The sequence below is a fragment of the Oncorhynchus keta genome, unplaced genomic scaffold (genome assembly GCF_023373465.1).
Source record: "Oncorhynchus keta strain PuntledgeMale-10-30-2019 unplaced genomic scaffold, Oket_V2 Un_contig_2207_pilon_pilon, whole genome shotgun sequence".
NCBI lineage: Eukaryota > Metazoa > Chordata > Actinopteri > Salmoniformes > Salmonidae > Oncorhynchus > Oncorhynchus keta.
In genome coordinates this window covers 63750-80122 of record NW_026282746.1, presented here as the reverse complement: position 1 = coordinate 80122, position 16373 = coordinate 63750, and the positions used below count along the sequence as shown (strand labels likewise).

Here is a 16373-nt window from a genome sequence, read left to right as displayed (position 1 = left end):
AAATAGGTTAACTAGGGACATGGAGGCTGGAGGCTAGGTTTTACCAGGTTAACTAGGGACATGAGGTATAAATATACTGGAGGCTAGGTTTTACCAGGTTAACTAGGGACATGAGGTATAAATATACTGGAGGCTAGGTTTTACCAGGTTAACTAGGGACATGAGGTATAGATATACTGGAGGCTAGGTTTTACCAGGTTAACTAGGGACATGAGGTTTTAAATATACTGGAGGCTAGGTTTTACCAGGTTAACTAGGGACATGAGGTATAAATATACTGGAGGCTAGGTTTTACCAGGTTAACTAGGGACATGAGGTATAAATATACTGGAGGCTAGGTTTTACCAGGTTAACTAGGGACATGAGGTATAAATATACTGGAGGCTAGGTTTTACCAGGTTAACTAGGGACATGAGGTATAAATATACTGGAGGCTAGGTTTTACCAGGTTAACTAGGGACATGAGGTATAAATATACTGGAGGCTAGGTTTTACCAGGTTAACTAGGGACATGAGGTATAAATATACTGGAGGCTAGGTTTTACCAGGTTAACTAGGGACATGAGGTATAAATACTGGAGGCTAGGTTTTACCAGGTTAACTAGGGACATGAGGTATAAATATACTGGAGGCTAGGTTTTACCAGGTTAACTAGGGACATGAGGTATAAATATACTGGAGGCTAGGTTTTACCAGGTTAACTAGGGACATGAGGTATAAATATACTGGAGGCTAGGTTTTACCAGGTTAACTAGGGACATGAGGTATAAATATACTGGAGGCTAGGTTTTACCAGGTTAACTAGGGACATGAGGTATAAATATACTGGAGGCTAGGTTTTACCAGGTTAACTAGGGACATGAGGTATAAATATACTGGGCTAGGCTTAACTAGGGACATTTTACCAGGTTAACCAGGGACATGAGGTATAAATATACTGGAGGCTAGGTTTTACCAGGTTAACTAGGGACATGAGGTATAAATATACTGGAGGCTAGGTTTTACCAGGTTAACTAGGGACATGAGGTATAAATATACTGGAGGCTAGGTTTTACCAGGTTAACTAGGGACATGAGGTATAAATATACTGGAGGCTAGGTTTTACCAGGTTAACTAGGGACATGAGGTATAAATATACTGGAGGCTAGGTTTTACCAGGTTAACTAGGGACATGAGGTATAAATATACTGGAGGCTAGGTTTTACCAGGTTAACTAGGGACATGAGGTATAAATATACTGGAGGCTAGGTTTTACCAGGTTAACTAGGGACATGAGGTATAAATATACTGGAGGCTAGGTTTTACCAGGTTAACTAGGGACATGAGGTATAAATATACTGGAGGCTAGGTTTTACCAGGTTAACTAGGGACATGAGGTATAAATATACTGGAGGCTAGGTTTTACCAGGTTAACTAGGGACATGAGGTATAAATATACTGGAGGCTAGGTTTTACCAGGTTAACTAGGGACATGAGGTATAGATATACTGGAGGCTAGGTTTTACCAGGTTAACTAGGGACATGAGGTATAAATATACTGGAGGCTAGGTTTTACCAGGTTAACTAGGGACATGAGGTATAAATATACTGGAGGCTAGGTTTTACCAGGTTAACTAGGGACATGAGGTATAAATATACTGGAGGCTAGGTTTTACCAGGTTAACTAGGGACATGAGGTATAAATATACTGGAGGCTAGGTTTTACCAGGTTAACTAGGGACATGAGGTATAAATATACTGGAGGCTAGGTTTTACCAGGTTAACTAGGGACATGAGGTATAAATATACTGGAGGCTAGGTTTTACCAGGTTAACTAGGGACATGAGTTATAAATATACTGGAGGCTAGGTTTTACCAGGTTAACTAGGGACATGAGTTATAAATATACTGGAGGCTAGGTTTTACCAGGTTAACTAGGGACATGAGGTATAAATATACTGGAGGCTAGGTTTTACCAGGTTAACTAGGGACATGAGGTATAAATATACTGGAGGCTAGGTTTTACCAGGTTAACTAGGGACATGAGTTATAAATATACTGGAGGCTAGGTTTTACCAGGTTAACTAGGGACATGAGTTATAAATATACTGGAGGCTAGGTTTTACCAGGTTAACCAGGGATATGAGGTATAAATATACTGGAGGCTAGGTTTTACCAGGTTAACTAGGGACATGAGGTATAAATATACTGGAGGCTAGGTTTTACCAGGTTAACTAGGGACATGAGGTATAAATATACTGGAGGCTAGGTTTTACCAGGTTAACTAGGGACATGAGTTATAAATATACTGGAGGCTAGGTTTTACCAGGTTAACCAGGGACATGAGGTATAAATATACTGGAGGCTAGGTTTTACCAGGTTAACTAGGGACATGAGTTATAAATATACTGGAGGCTAGGTTTTACCAGGTTAACTAGGGACATGAGGTATAAATATACTGGAGGCTAGGTTTTACCAGGTTAACTAGGGACATGAGGTATAGATATAGACACGCTGGTGGGTTAACCAGGTTAACCAGGTTAACCAGGTTAACTAGGGACATGAGGTATAGATATAGACACGCTGGTGGGTTAACCAGGTTAACCAGGGACATGTGGTATAGATATAGACACGCTGGAGGGTTAACCAGGTTAACCAGGGATATGAGGTATAGGTATAGACACGCTGGTGGGTTAACCAGGTTAACCAGGGACATGTGGTATAAATATAGACACGCTGGTGGGTTAACCAGGTTAACCAGGGATATGAGGTATAGGTATAGACACGCTGGTGGGTTAACCAGGTTAACCAGGGATATGAGGTATAGATATAGACACGCTGGTGGGTTAACCAGGTTAACCAGGGACATGTGGTATAGATATAGACAACCTGGTGAGTTAACCAGGTTAACCAGGGATATGAGGTATAGATATAGACACGCTGGTGGGTTAACCAGGTTAACCAGGGATATGAGTTATAGATATAGACACGCTGGTGGGTTAACCAGGTTAACCAGGGACATGTGGTATATATATAGACACGCTGGTGGGTTAACCAGGTTAACTAGGGACATGTGGTATATATATAGACACGCTGGTGGGTTAACCAGGTTAACTAGGGACATGAGGTATAGATATAGACACGCTGGTGGGTTAACCAGGTTAACCAGGGATATGAGTTATAGATATAGACACGCTGGTGGGTTAACCAGGTTAACTAGGGACATGAGGTATAGATATAGACACGCTGGTGGGTTAACCAGGTTAACCAGGGATATGAGGTATAGATATAGACACGCTGGTGGGTTAACCAGGTTAACCAGGGACATGTGGTATAGATGTAGACACGCTGGTGGGTTAACCAGGTTAACCAGGGATATGAGGTATAGATATAGACAACCTGGTGAGTTAACCAGGTTAACCAGGGACATGAGGTATAGATGTAGACAACCTGGTGAGTTAACCAGGTTAACTAGGGACATGAGGTATAGATGTAGACAACCTGGTGAGTTAACCAGGTTAACTAGGGACATGAGGTATAGATATAGACACGCTGGTGGGTTAACCAGGTTAACTAGGGACATGAGGTATAGATATAGACACGCTGGTGGGTTAACCAGGTTAACTAGGGACACGAGGTATAGATATAGACACGCTGGAGGGTTAACTAGGTTAACCAGGGACATGAGGTATAGATATAGACACGCTGGTGGGTTAACCAGGTTAACCAGGGACATGAGGTATAGATATAGACATGCTGGTGGGTTAACCAGGTTAACCAGGGACATGAGGTATAGATATAGACATGCTGGTGGGTTAACCAGGTTAACCAGGGATATGAGGTATAGGTATAGACACGCTGGTGGGTTAACCAGGTTAACCAGGGACATGAGGTATAGGTATAGACACGCTGGTGGGTTAACCAGGTTAACTAGGGACATGAGGTATAGATATAGACATGCTGGTGGGTTAACCAGGTTAACTAGGGACATGAGGTATAGATATAGACACGCTGGTGGGTTAACCAGGTTAACCAGGGACATGAGGTATAGATGTAGACAACCTGGTGAGTTAACCAGGTTAACTAGGGACATGAGGTATAGATGTAGACAACCTGGTGGGTTAACCAGGTTAACCAGGGACATGAGGTATAGATATAGACACGCTGGTGGGTTAACCAGGTTAACCAGGGATATGAGTTATATATATAGACACGCTGGTGGGTTAACCAGGTTAACCAGGGACATGAGTTATAAATATAGACACACTGGTGGGTTAACTAGGGACATGAGGTATAGATGTAGACAACCTGGTGGGTTAACCAGGTTAACCAGGGACATGAGGTATAGATGTAGACAACCTGGTGGGTTAACCAGGGACATGAGGTATAGATATAGACAACCTGGTGGGTTAACCAGGTTAACCAGGGACATGAGTTATAGATATAGACACGCTGGTGGGTTAACCAGGTTAACTAGGGACATGAGGTATAGATATAGACACACTGGTGGGTTAACCAGGTTAACCAGGGACATGAGTTATAGATATAGACACGCTGGTGGGTTAACCAGGTTAACCAGGGACATGAGTTATAAATATAGACACGCTGGTGGGTTAACCAGGTTAACCAGGGACATGAGGTATATATATATAGACACGCTGGTGGGTTAACCAGGTTAACCAGGGACATGAGTTATAAATATAGACACACTGGTGGGTTAGGGACATGAGTTATAAATATAGACAAGCTGGTGGGTTAACCAGGTTAACCAGGGACATTAGCTATAAATATAGACACACTGTTGGGTTAACTAGGGACATGAGTTATAAATATAGACAAGCTGGTGGGTTAACCAGGGACATGAGGTATAAATATAGACACACTGTTGGGTTAACCAGGTTAACCAGGGACATTAGCTATAAATATAGACACGCTGGTGGGTTAACCAGGTTAACCAGGGACATTAGCTATAAATATAGACACACTGTTGGGTTAACCAGGTTAACCAGGGACATGAGTTATAAATATAGACACACTGGTGGGTTAACCAGGTTAACCAGGGACATGAGTTATAAATATAGACACGCTGGTGGGTTAACCAGGTTAACCAGGGACATGTGGTATAGATATAGACACGCTGGTGGGTTAACCAGGTTAACTAGGGACATGAGGTATAGATATAGACACACTGGTGGGTTAACCAGGTTAACCAGGGACATGAGTTATAAATATAGACACGCTGGTGGGTTAACCAGGTTAACCAGGGACATGAGGTATAGATATAGACACGCTGGTGGGTTAACCAGGTTAACTAGGGATATGAGGTATAGATATAGACACGCTGGTGGGTTAACCAGGTTAACTAGGGACATGAGTTATAGATATAGACACGCTGTTGGGTTAACCAGGTTAACTAGGGATATGAGGTATAGATATAGACACGCTGGTGGGTTAACCAGGTTAACCAGGGACATGAGGTATAGGTATAGACACGCTGTTGGGTTAACCAGGTTAACCAGGTTAACCAGGTTAACTAGGGACATGAGGTATAGATATAGACACGCTGTTGGGTTAACCAGGTTAACTAGGGACATGAGGTATAGGTATAGACACGCTGGTGGGTTAACCAGGTTAACTAGGGACATGAGGTATAGGTATAGACACGCTGGTGGGTTAACCAGGTTAACTAGGGACATGAGGTATAGGTATAGACACGCTGGTGGGTTAACCAGGTTAACTAGGGATATGAGGTATAGGTATAGACACGCTGGTGGGTTAACCAGGTTAACTAGGGATATGAGGTATAGATATAGACACGCTGGTGGGTTAACCAGGTTAACCAGGGACATGAGGTATAGGTATAGACACGCTGTTGGGTTAACCAGGTTAACCAGGGACATGAGGTATAGGTATAGACACGCTGGTGGGTTAACCAGGTTAACTAGGGACATGAGGTATAGGTATAGACACGCTGGTGGGTTAACCAGGTTAACCAGGGACATGTGGTATAGATATAGACACACTGGTTGGTTAACCAGTTTAACCAGGGACATGAGGTATAGGTATAGACACGCTGGTGGGTTAACCAGGTTAACCAGGGACATGTGGTATAGATATAGACACGCTGGTTGGTTAACCAGTTTAACCAGGGACATGAGGTATAGGTATAGACACGCTGGTGGGTTAACCAGGTTAACTAGGGACATGAGGTATAGATATAGACACGCTGTTGGGTTAACCAGGTTAACCAGGGACATGAGGTATAGATATAGACACGCTCGTGGGTTAACCAGGTTAACTAGGGACATGAGGTATAGATATAGACACGCTGGTGGGTTAACCAGGTTAACTAGGGACATGAGGTATAGGTATAGACACGCTGTTGGGTTAACCAGGTTAACCAGGGACATGAGGTATAGGTATAGACACGCTGGTGGGTTAACCAGGTTAACCAGGGACATGAGGTATAGATATAGACACGCTGGTGGGTTAACCAGGTTAACTAGGGACATGAGGTATAGGTATAGACACGCTGGTGGGTTAACCAGGTTAACCAGGGACATGAGGTATAGGTATAGACACGCTGGTGGGTTAACCAGGGACATGAGGTATAGATATAGACACGCTGGTGGGTTAACCAGGTTAACCAGGGACATGTGGTATAGATATAGACACGCTGGTGGGTTAACCAGGTTAACCAGGGACATGTGGTATAGATATAGACACGCTGGTGGGTTAACCAGGTTAACTAGGGACATGTGGTATAGATATAGACACGCTGGTGGGTTAACCAGGTTAACCAGGGACATGAGGTATAGGTATAGACACGCTGGTGGGTTAACCAGGTTAACCAGGGACATGAGGTATAGGTATAGACACGCTGGTGGGTTAACCAGGTTAACCAGGGACATGAGTTATATATATAGACACGCTGGTGGGTTAACCAGGTTAACCAGGGACATGAGGTATAGATATAGACACGCTGGTGGGTTAACCAGGTTAACTAGGGACATGAGGTATAGGTATAGACACGCTGGTGGGTTAACCAGGTTAACCAGGGACATGAGGTATAGGTATAGACACGCTGGTGGGTTAACCAGGTTAACCAGGGACATGAGTTATATATATAGACACGCTGGTGGGTTAACCAGGTTAACCAGGGATATGAGGTATAGATATAGACACGCTGGTGGGTTAACCAGGTTAACCAGGGACATGAGGTATAGGTATAGACACGCTGGTGGGTTAACCAGGTTAACTAGGGACATGAGGTATAGGTATAGACACGCTGGTGGGTTAACCAGGTTAACTAGGGACATGAGGTATAGGTATAGACACGCTGGTGGGTTAACCAGGTTAACCAGGGACATGAGGTATAGGTATAGACACGCTGGTGGGTTAACCAGGTTAACTAGGGACATGAGGTATAGGTATAGACACGCTGGTGGGTTAACCAGGTTAACCAGGGACATGAGGTATAGGTATAGACACGCTGGTGGGTTAACCAGGTTAACTAGGGACATGAGGTATAGGTATAGACACGCTGGTGGGTTAACCAGGTTAACCAGGGACATGAGGTATAGATATAGACACGCTGGTGGGTTAACCAGGTTAACCAGGGACATGTGGTATAGATATAGACACGCTGGTGGGTTAACCAGGGACATGAGGTATAGATATAGACACGCTGGTGGGTTAACCAGGTTAACTAGGGACATGAGGTATAGGTATAGACACGCTGGTGGGTTAACCAGGTTAACTAGGGACATGAGGTATAGATATAGACACGCTGGTGGGTTAACCAGGTTAACCAGGGACATGAGGTATAGATATAGACACGCTGGTGGGTTAACCAGGTTAACTAGGGACATGAGGTATAGGTATAGACACGCTGGTGGGTTAACCAGGTTAACCAGGGACATGAGGTATAGATATACATGTAGACAAGCTCACACACCAGCTGCTCTAAAGGGCCCACTCCTCATGGGTTCATGGTTTGACCTTTGACCTTTGTTTCGTCCTCAATAAGACACAGCATCCAGGTCCTTGTCTGAACCCATGGATACTATTGGCTGCTGGGTTGGGTCCTGGTCTGAACCCACGGATACTATTGGCTGCTGGGTTGGGTCCTGGTCTGAACCCACGGATACTAGTGGCTGCTGGGTTGGGTCCTGGTCTGAACCCACGGATATTAGTGGCTGCTGGGTTGGGTCCTGGTCTGAACCCACGGATATTAGTGGCTGCTGGGTTGGGTCCTGGTCTGAACCCACGGATACTAGTGGCTGCTGGGTTGGGTCCTGGTCTGAACCCACGGATACTAGTGGATGCTGGGTTGGGTCCTGGTCTGAACCCACGGATACTAGTGGCTGCTGGGTTGGGTCCTGGTCTGAACCCACGGATACTAGTGGCTGCTGGGTTGGGTCCTGGTCTGAACCCACGGATACTAGTGGCTGCTGGGTTGGGTCCTGGTCTGAACCCATGGATACTAGTGGCTGCTGGGTTGGGTCCTGGTCTGAACCCACTGATACTAGTGGCTGCTGGGTTGGGTCCTGGTCTGAACCCACGGATACTAGTGGATGCTGGGTTGGGTCCTGGTCTGAACCCACTGATACTAGTGGCTGCTGGGTTGGGTCCTGGTCTGAACCCACGGATACTAGTGGCTGCTGGGTTGGGTCCTGGTCTGAACCCACGGATACTAGTGGATGCTGGGTTGGGTCCTGGTCTGAACCCACTGATACTAGTGGCTGCTGGGTTGGGTCCTGGTCTGAACCCACGGATACTAGTGGCTGCTGGGTTGGGTCCTGGTCTGAACCCACGGATACTAGTGGATGCTGGGTTGGGTCCTGGTCTGAACCCACTGATACTAGTGGCTGCTGGGTTGGGTCCTGGTCTGAACCCACGGATACTAGTGGCTGCTGGGTTGGGTCCTGGTCTGAACCCACGGATACTAGTGGATGCTGGGTTGGGTCCTGGTCTGAACCCACTGATACTAGTGGCTGCTGGGTTGGGTCCTGGTCTGAACCCACGGATACTAGTGGATGCTGGGTTGGGTCCTGGTCTGAACCCACGGATACTAGTGGATGCTGGGTTGGGTCCTGGTCTGAACCCACGGATACTAGTGGATGCTGGGTTGGGTCCTGGTCTGAACCCACGGATACTAGTGGCTGCTGGGTTGGGTCCTGGTCTGAACCCACGGATACTAGTGGCTGCTGGGTTGGGTCCTGGTCTGAACCCACGGATACTAGTGGCTGCTGGGTTGGGTCCTGGTCTGAACCCACGGATACTAGTGGCTGCTGGGTTGGGTCCTGGTCTGAACCCACGGATACTAGTGGCTGCTGGGTTGGGTCCTGGTCTGAACCCACGGATACTAGTGGCTGCTGGGTTGGGTCCTGGTCTGAACCCACGGATACTAGTGGCTGCTGGGTTGGGTCCTGGTCTGAACCCACGGATACTAGTGGCTGCTTGGTTGGGTCCTGGTCTGAACCCACGGATACTAGTGGCTGCTGGGTTGGGTCCTGGTCTGAACCCACGGATACTAGTGGCTGCTGGGTTGGGTCCTGGTCTGAACCCATGGATACTAGTGGATGCTGGGTTGGGTCCTGGTCTGAACCCACTGATACTAGTGGCTGCTGGGTTGGGTCCTGGTCTGAACCCACGGATACTAGTGGCTGCTGGGTTGGGTCCTGGTCTGAACCCACGGATACTAGTGGCTGCTGGGTTGGGTCCTGGTCTGAACCCACGGATACTAGTGGCTGCTGGGTTGGGTCCTGGTCTGAACCCATGGATACTAGTGGATGCTGGGTTGGGTCCTGGTCTGAACCCATGGATACTAGTGGATGCTGGGTTGGGTCCTGGTCTGAACCCACGGATACTAGTGGCTGCTGGGTTGGGTCCTGGTCTGAACCCATGGATACTAGTGGATGCTGGGTTGGGTCCTGGTCTGAACCCACGGATACTAGTGACTGCTGGGTTGGGTCCTGGTCTGAACCCACGGATACTAGTGACTGCTGGGTTGGGTCCTGGTCTGAACCCATGGATACTAGTGGATGCTGGGTTGGGTCCTGGTCTGAACCCACGGATACTAGTGGCTGCTGGGTTGGGTCCTGGTCTGAACCCATGGATACTAGTGGATGCTGGGTTGGGTCCTGGTCTGAACCCACGGATACTAGTGACTGCTGGGTTGGGTCCTGGTCTGAACCCACGGATACTAGTGGATGCTGGGTTGGGTCCTGGTCTGAACCCACGGATACTTGTGGCTGCTGGGTTGGGTCCTGGTCTGAACCCACGGATACTATTGGCTGCTGGGTTAGAACTGGCTTGCTACTCCCACAGGATATCCTTTAGCTTGAGTTATACACAAATCCAGTGCATTCGGAAAGTATTCAGACCCCTTGACTTTTTCTACAGTTTGTGACGTTTACAGCCTTATTCCAAAATTGATAAAAATATTTTTTTTTCTTCATCAAGCTACAAACAATACCCCATAATGACATCACAATACCCCATAATGACATCACAATACCCCATAATGACAAAGCTAAGAGGGTTTGTTAGAAATCTTCGCAAATTTATCAAAAATAATTATTTACACAAGTATTCAGACCCTTTACTCAGTACTTGTTGAAGCACCTTTGGCAGCGATTACAGCATTGAGTCTTCTTCGGTATGACGCTACAAACTTGGCACAGCTGTTTTTGGGGAGTTTCTCCCCAAGTTTCTCCCCAAATACAGTTTTTACTGAGGAGTGGCTTCCGTCTGGCCACGCTACCATAAAGGCCTGATTGGTGGAGTGCTGCAGAGTTGGTTGTCCTTCTGGAAGGTTCTCCCATCTCCACAGAGGAACTCTAAAGCTCTGTCAGAGTGACCACCTTCCTGACCAAGGCCCTTCTCCCCCGATTGCTCAGTTTGGCCGGGCAGCCAGCTCTAGGTGTCTTGGTGTTTCCAAACTTCTTCCATTTAAGAATGAAGGAGGCCTCTGTGTTCTTGGGGACCGTCAAGGCTGTAGACGTTTTTTGGTACCCTTCCCCAGATCTGTGCCTCGATTACAATCCTGTCTCTGAGCTCTACGGACAATTCCTTTGACCTCATGGCTTGGTTTTTGCTCTGACATGCACTGTCAACTGTGGGACCTTTTATATAGACAGGTGTGTGCCTTTCCAAATCATCGAAAATCAATTGAATTTACCACAGTTGGACTCCAATCAAGTTGTAGAAACATCTCAAGGATGATCAATGGAAACAGGATGCACCTGAGCTCAGTTTGGAGTTTCATAGTGAAGGATCTGAATACTTATGTAAATACGTTTTCATACATTTCTTAAAACCTGTTTTTACTTGGTGGTATTGTGGGGTATTGTGATGTCGTTATGGGGTATTGTGATGGCGTTATGGGGTATTGTGATGTCGTTATGGGGTATTGTGATGTCGTTATGGGGTATTGTGTGTAGATTGATGAGTATTTTTCTGATTTTATTTAATCCATATTAGAATAAGACTGTAACAAAATGTAGAAAAAGTCAAGGGGTCTGAAATCTTTCGTAATGCGTTGTAAATGAAGGCTAACATTCAATCTGGGTGGTGTTAGATCCACGTTATAGCATCCTTAAAGGTATATTCAGATTCAGCCATCAATGCGATCTCAGCAAAACGTTGGGTAAAACGCCCTTTTTAAAAAGCCACATTGTGGGCTGTCCAGCGCGCTGCTCTATGAGTTGAATCCCTGCCTAAAGATTTATTAGTGTCCTGTCAACACAACCGCAGTAAACAATGAACAGACATGACCAAACAGCCTGCAGCTGATACCAGTCACTCTACTGGTGTTTCAGATACATGGCTTCATTCTGTTGACGGGGACTAAGCAGCGTTTAGACCTACTGCAACATTCCATCCCCTCCGTTCACTTGACTAGTATGTGGCTGTGTGTCCCAAACGGCACCCTACTCCCCCACATAGCACTCCATCCCCTCCGTTCACTTGAGTAGTATGTGGCTGTGTGTCCCAAACGGCACCCTACTCCCCCACATAGCATTCCATCCCCTCCGTTCACTTGAGTAGTATGTGGCTGTGTGTCCCGAACGGCACCCTACTCCCCTACATAGCATTCCATCCCCTCCGTTCACTTGACTAGTATGTGGCTGTGTGTCCCAAACGGCACCCTACTCCCCCACATAGCATTCCATCCCCTCCGTTCACTTGACTAGTATGTGGCTGTGTGTCCCAAACGGCACCCTACTCCCCCACATAGCATTCCATCCCCTCCGTTCACTTGACTAGTATGTGGCTGTGTGTCCCAAACGGCACCCTACTCCCCCACATAGCATTCCATCCCCTCCGTTCACTTGAGTAGTATGTGGCGGTGTGTCCCGAACGGCACCCTACTCCCCTACATAGTGCACTACATTTTGACCAGAGCCCTATGGTGAGCCGTGTATAGGGAATAGGTTTGCATTTGGGCCGCAGTCTGTTGACTTTTTCCCATTTCCTCCTCCTCCTCTCTGTGTTTTGTTGTGACCTCCCGTTGCAGCATCACCATGGGACAGCTGTACGAGAAGGAGAAGGACGAGGACGGGTTTTTATACGTGGCGTACAGTGGAGAGAACACCTTCGGTGTCTAGACCTGCCGTCGTCTTCGTCTTCGTCATCATAAGCCTTACTTACGACAGAATACAACACCCACCACCCTAACTCACACCCCACCCCTGGGAGAAGCCCTGGGAAACCCCAGAGAAAAGAAGTGAAATAAATAGATGAAGAGAGTGGATCAGTTGAGTGAGAACCATCATGATGTGTGTCACCAGTCTGTCTAATCTATTCCTGCACATGTTTTGTATCGATGCTGTACACATTCATTTATTAATATGTTTATTATTATTATTATTATTATTATTATGATGATGATATGTGTAGTGATACAAATTGGAATGACTGTTTTGGTTTTGTCTGACGTTTTGTGCTTTACATTTTAGTTTAGGAGCTTTTCAGTTTGTTTTTGTTTTTTTCATTCGTGAAATAATATTTTTTCGTTTTAGTTTTTGAAGTTTGGCTTTTATCCTTGAAGATTTATATTTCAAATAATTTTAACTATTTGAACGGTAAGGTAGCTGGATGACCTAACCAATAAAACAATGTGAATGATCCTTGTGTTTTTAATGACTTTTATACCAGGGTTCTTCCTCTTCGGTCCTGGAGAACAACTGTTCTGATCCAGTTTATATAGTAACACTGTTATTACAGCATTATACCAGTTCATATAGTAACAGACTGTTATTACAGCATTATACCAGTTCATATAGTAACACTGTTACTACAGCATTATACCAGTTCATATAGTAACAGACTGTTATTACAGCATTATACCAGTTCATATAGTAACAGACTGTTATTACAGCATTATACCAGTTCATATAGTAACAGACTGTTATTACAGCATTATACCAGTTCATATAGTAACAGACTGTTACTACAGCATTATACCAGTTCATATAGTAACAGACTGTTACTACAGCATTATACCAGTTCATATAGTAACACTGTTATTACAGCATTATACCAGTTCATATAGTAACACTGTTACTACAGCATTATACCAGTTCATATAGTAACAGACTGTTATTACAGCATTATACCAGTTCATATAGTAACAGACTGTTATTACAGCATTATACCAGTTCATATAGTAACAGACTGTTACTACAGCATTATACCAGTTCATATAGTAACAGACTGTTATTACAGCATTATACCAGTTCATATAGTAACAGACTGTTATTACAGCATTATACCAGTTCATATAGTAACAGACTGTTATTACAGCATTATACCAGTTCATATAGTAACAGACTGTTATTACAGCATTATACCAGTTCATATAGTAACGGACTGTTACTACAGCATTATACCAGTTCATATAGTAACAGACTGTTATTACAGCATTATACCAGTTCATATAGTAACAGACTGTTATTACAGCATTATACCAGTTCATATAGTAACGGACTGTTACTACAGCATTATACCAGTTCATATAGTAACAGACTGTTATTACAGCATTATACCAGTTCATATAGTAACAGACTGTTACTACAGCATTATACCAGTTCATATAGTAACAGACTGTTATTACAGCATTATACCAGTTCATATAGTAACACTGTTATTACAGCATTATACCAGTTCATATAGTAACACTGTTATTACAGCATTATACCAGTTCATATAGTAACACTGTTATTACAGCATTATACCAGTTCATATAGTAACACTGTTATTACAGCATTATACCAGTTCATATAGTAACAGACTGTTACTACAGCATTATACCAGTTCATATAGTAACAGACTGTTACTACAGCATTATACCAGTTCATATAGTAACAGACTGTTACTACAGCATTATACCAGTTCATATAGTAACAGACTGTTATTACAGCATTATACCAGTTCATATAGTAACACTGTTATTACAGCATTATACCAGTTCATATAGTAACACTGTTATTACAGCATTATACCAGTTCATATAGTAACACTGTTATTACAGCATTATACCAGTTCATATAGTAACACTGTTATTACAGCATTATACCAGTTCATATAGTAACACTGTTATTACAGCATTATACCAGTTCATATAGTAACAGACTGTTATTACAGCATTATACCAGTTCATATAATAACACTGTTACTACAGCATTATACCAGTTCATATAGTAACACTGTTATTACAGCATTATACCAGTTCATATAGTAACACTGTTATTACAGCATTATACCAGTTCATATAGTAACACTGTTATTACAGCATTATACCAGTTCATATAGTAACACTGTTATTACAGCATTATACCAGTTCATATAGTAACAGACTGTTATTACAGCATTATACCAGTTCATATAATAACACTGTTATTACAGCATTATACCAGTTCATATAGTAACACTGTTATTACAGCATTATACCAGTTCATATAGTAACACTGTTATTACAGCATTATACCAGTTCATATAGTAACACTGTTATTACAGCATTATACCAGTTCATATAGTAACAGACTGTTATTACAGCATTATACCAGTTCATATAATAACACTGTTATTACAGCATTATACCAGTTCATATAGTAACACTGTTATTACAGCATTATACCAGTTCATATAGTAACAGACTGTTATTACAGCATTATACCAGTTCATATAGTAACACTGTTATTACAGCATTATACCAGTTCATATAGTAACACTGTTATTACAGCATTATACCAGTTCATATAGTAACACTGTTATTACAGCATTATACCAGTTCATATAGTAACAGACTGTTATTACAGCATTATACCAGTTCATATAGTAACACTGTTATTACAGCATTATACCAGTTCATATAGTAACACTGTTATTACAGCATTATACCAGTTCATATAGTAACACTGTTATTACAGCATTATACCAGTTCATATAGTAACAGACTGTTATTACAGCATTATACCAGTTCATATAGTAACACTGTTATTACAGCATTATACCAGTTCATATAGTAACAGACTGTTATTACAGCATTATACCAGTTCATATAGTAACAGACTGTTACTACAGCATTATACCAGTTCATATAGTAACACTGTTACTACAGCATTATACCAGTTCATATAGTAACAGACTGTTATTACAGCATTATACCAGTTCATATAGTAACAGACTGTTATTACAGCATTATACCAGTTCATATAGTAACGGACTGTTACTACAGCATTATACCAGTTCATATAGTAACAGACTGTTATTACAGCATTATACCAGTTCATATAGTAACAGACTGTTACTACAGCATTATACCAGTTCATATAGTAACAGACTGTTATTACAGCATTATACCAGTTCATATAGTAACACTGTTATTACAGCATTATACCAGTTCATATAGTAACACTGTTATTACAGCATTATACCAGTTCATATAGTAACACTGTTATTACAGCATTATACCAGTTCATATAGTAACACTGTTATTACAGCATTATACCAGTTCATATAGTAACAGACTGTTACTACAGCATTATACCAGTTCATATAGTAACAGACTGTTACTACAGCATTATACCAGTTCATATAGTAACAGACTGTTATTACAGCATTATACCAGTTCATATAGTAACAGACTGTTATTACAGCATTATACCAGTTCATATAGTAACACTGTTATTACAGCATTATACCAGTTCATATAGTAACACTGTTATTACAGCATTATACCAGTTCATATAGTAACACTGTTATTACAGCATTATACCAGTTCATATAGTAACACTGTTATTACAGCATTATACCAGTTCATATAGTAACACTGTTATTACAGCATTATACCAGTTCATATAGTAACAGACTGTTATTACAGCATT

The 16373-nt window shown here is 43.2% G+C and overlaps 2 protein-coding genes across 2 annotated transcripts; one reads left to right on the top strand and one right to left on the bottom strand.

The window, feature by feature from the left end:
- The first annotated feature begins 2868 nt into the window (after positions 1–2868).
- LOC127921352 (uncharacterized) lies at positions 2869–4830 on the top strand. Its single transcript, XM_052505048.1, has 7 exons — positions 2869–2986; positions 3140–3385; positions 3446–3598; positions 3650–3802; positions 3854–4057; positions 4550–4653; positions 4743–4830. The coding sequence occupies exons 1-6, from the start codon at positions 2898–2900 to the stop codon at positions 4647–4649; spliced, it is 945 nt and encodes a 314-aa protein (XP_052361008.1). The 5' UTR covers positions 2869–2897; the 3' UTR covers positions 4650–4653; positions 4743–4830.
- A 3138-nt stretch (positions 4831–7968) lies between these two features.
- On the bottom strand, positions 7969–12620 carry LOC127921350 (basic proline-rich protein-like). Its single transcript, XM_052505047.1, has 2 exons — positions 12567–12620; positions 7969–10299 (listed from the first exon to the last, which is right to left on the bottom strand). Exons 1-2 carry the CDS (start codon positions 12618–12620, stop codon positions 7969–7971), a joined length of 2385 nt encoding a protein of 794 aa, XP_052361007.1.
- Positions 12621–16373: the final 3753 nt, after the last annotated feature.

Coding starts and splice junctions, on each gene's coding strand:
- LOC127921352 (XM_052505048.1), top strand. CDS start 2,898: ATGAGGTATAGATATAGACACGCTGGTGGGTTAACCAGGTTAACCAGG. Junction 3,386..3,445: donor AGATATAGACAACCTGGTGA/GTTAACCAGGTT, acceptor TGAGTTAACCAG/GTTAACTAGGGACATGAGGT. Junction 4,058..4,549: donor CAACCTGGTGAGTTAACCAG/GTTAACTAGGGA, acceptor TGGGTTAACCAG/GTTAACCAGGGACATGAGTT.
- LOC127921350 (XM_052505047.1), bottom strand. CDS start 12,620: ATGACGAAGACGAAGACGACGGCAGGTCTAGACACCGAAGGTGTTCTC. Junction 10,300..12,566: donor CCGAAGGTGTTCTCTCCACT/GTACGCCACGTA, acceptor CTGTGGGAGTAG/CAAGCCAGTTCTAACCCAGC.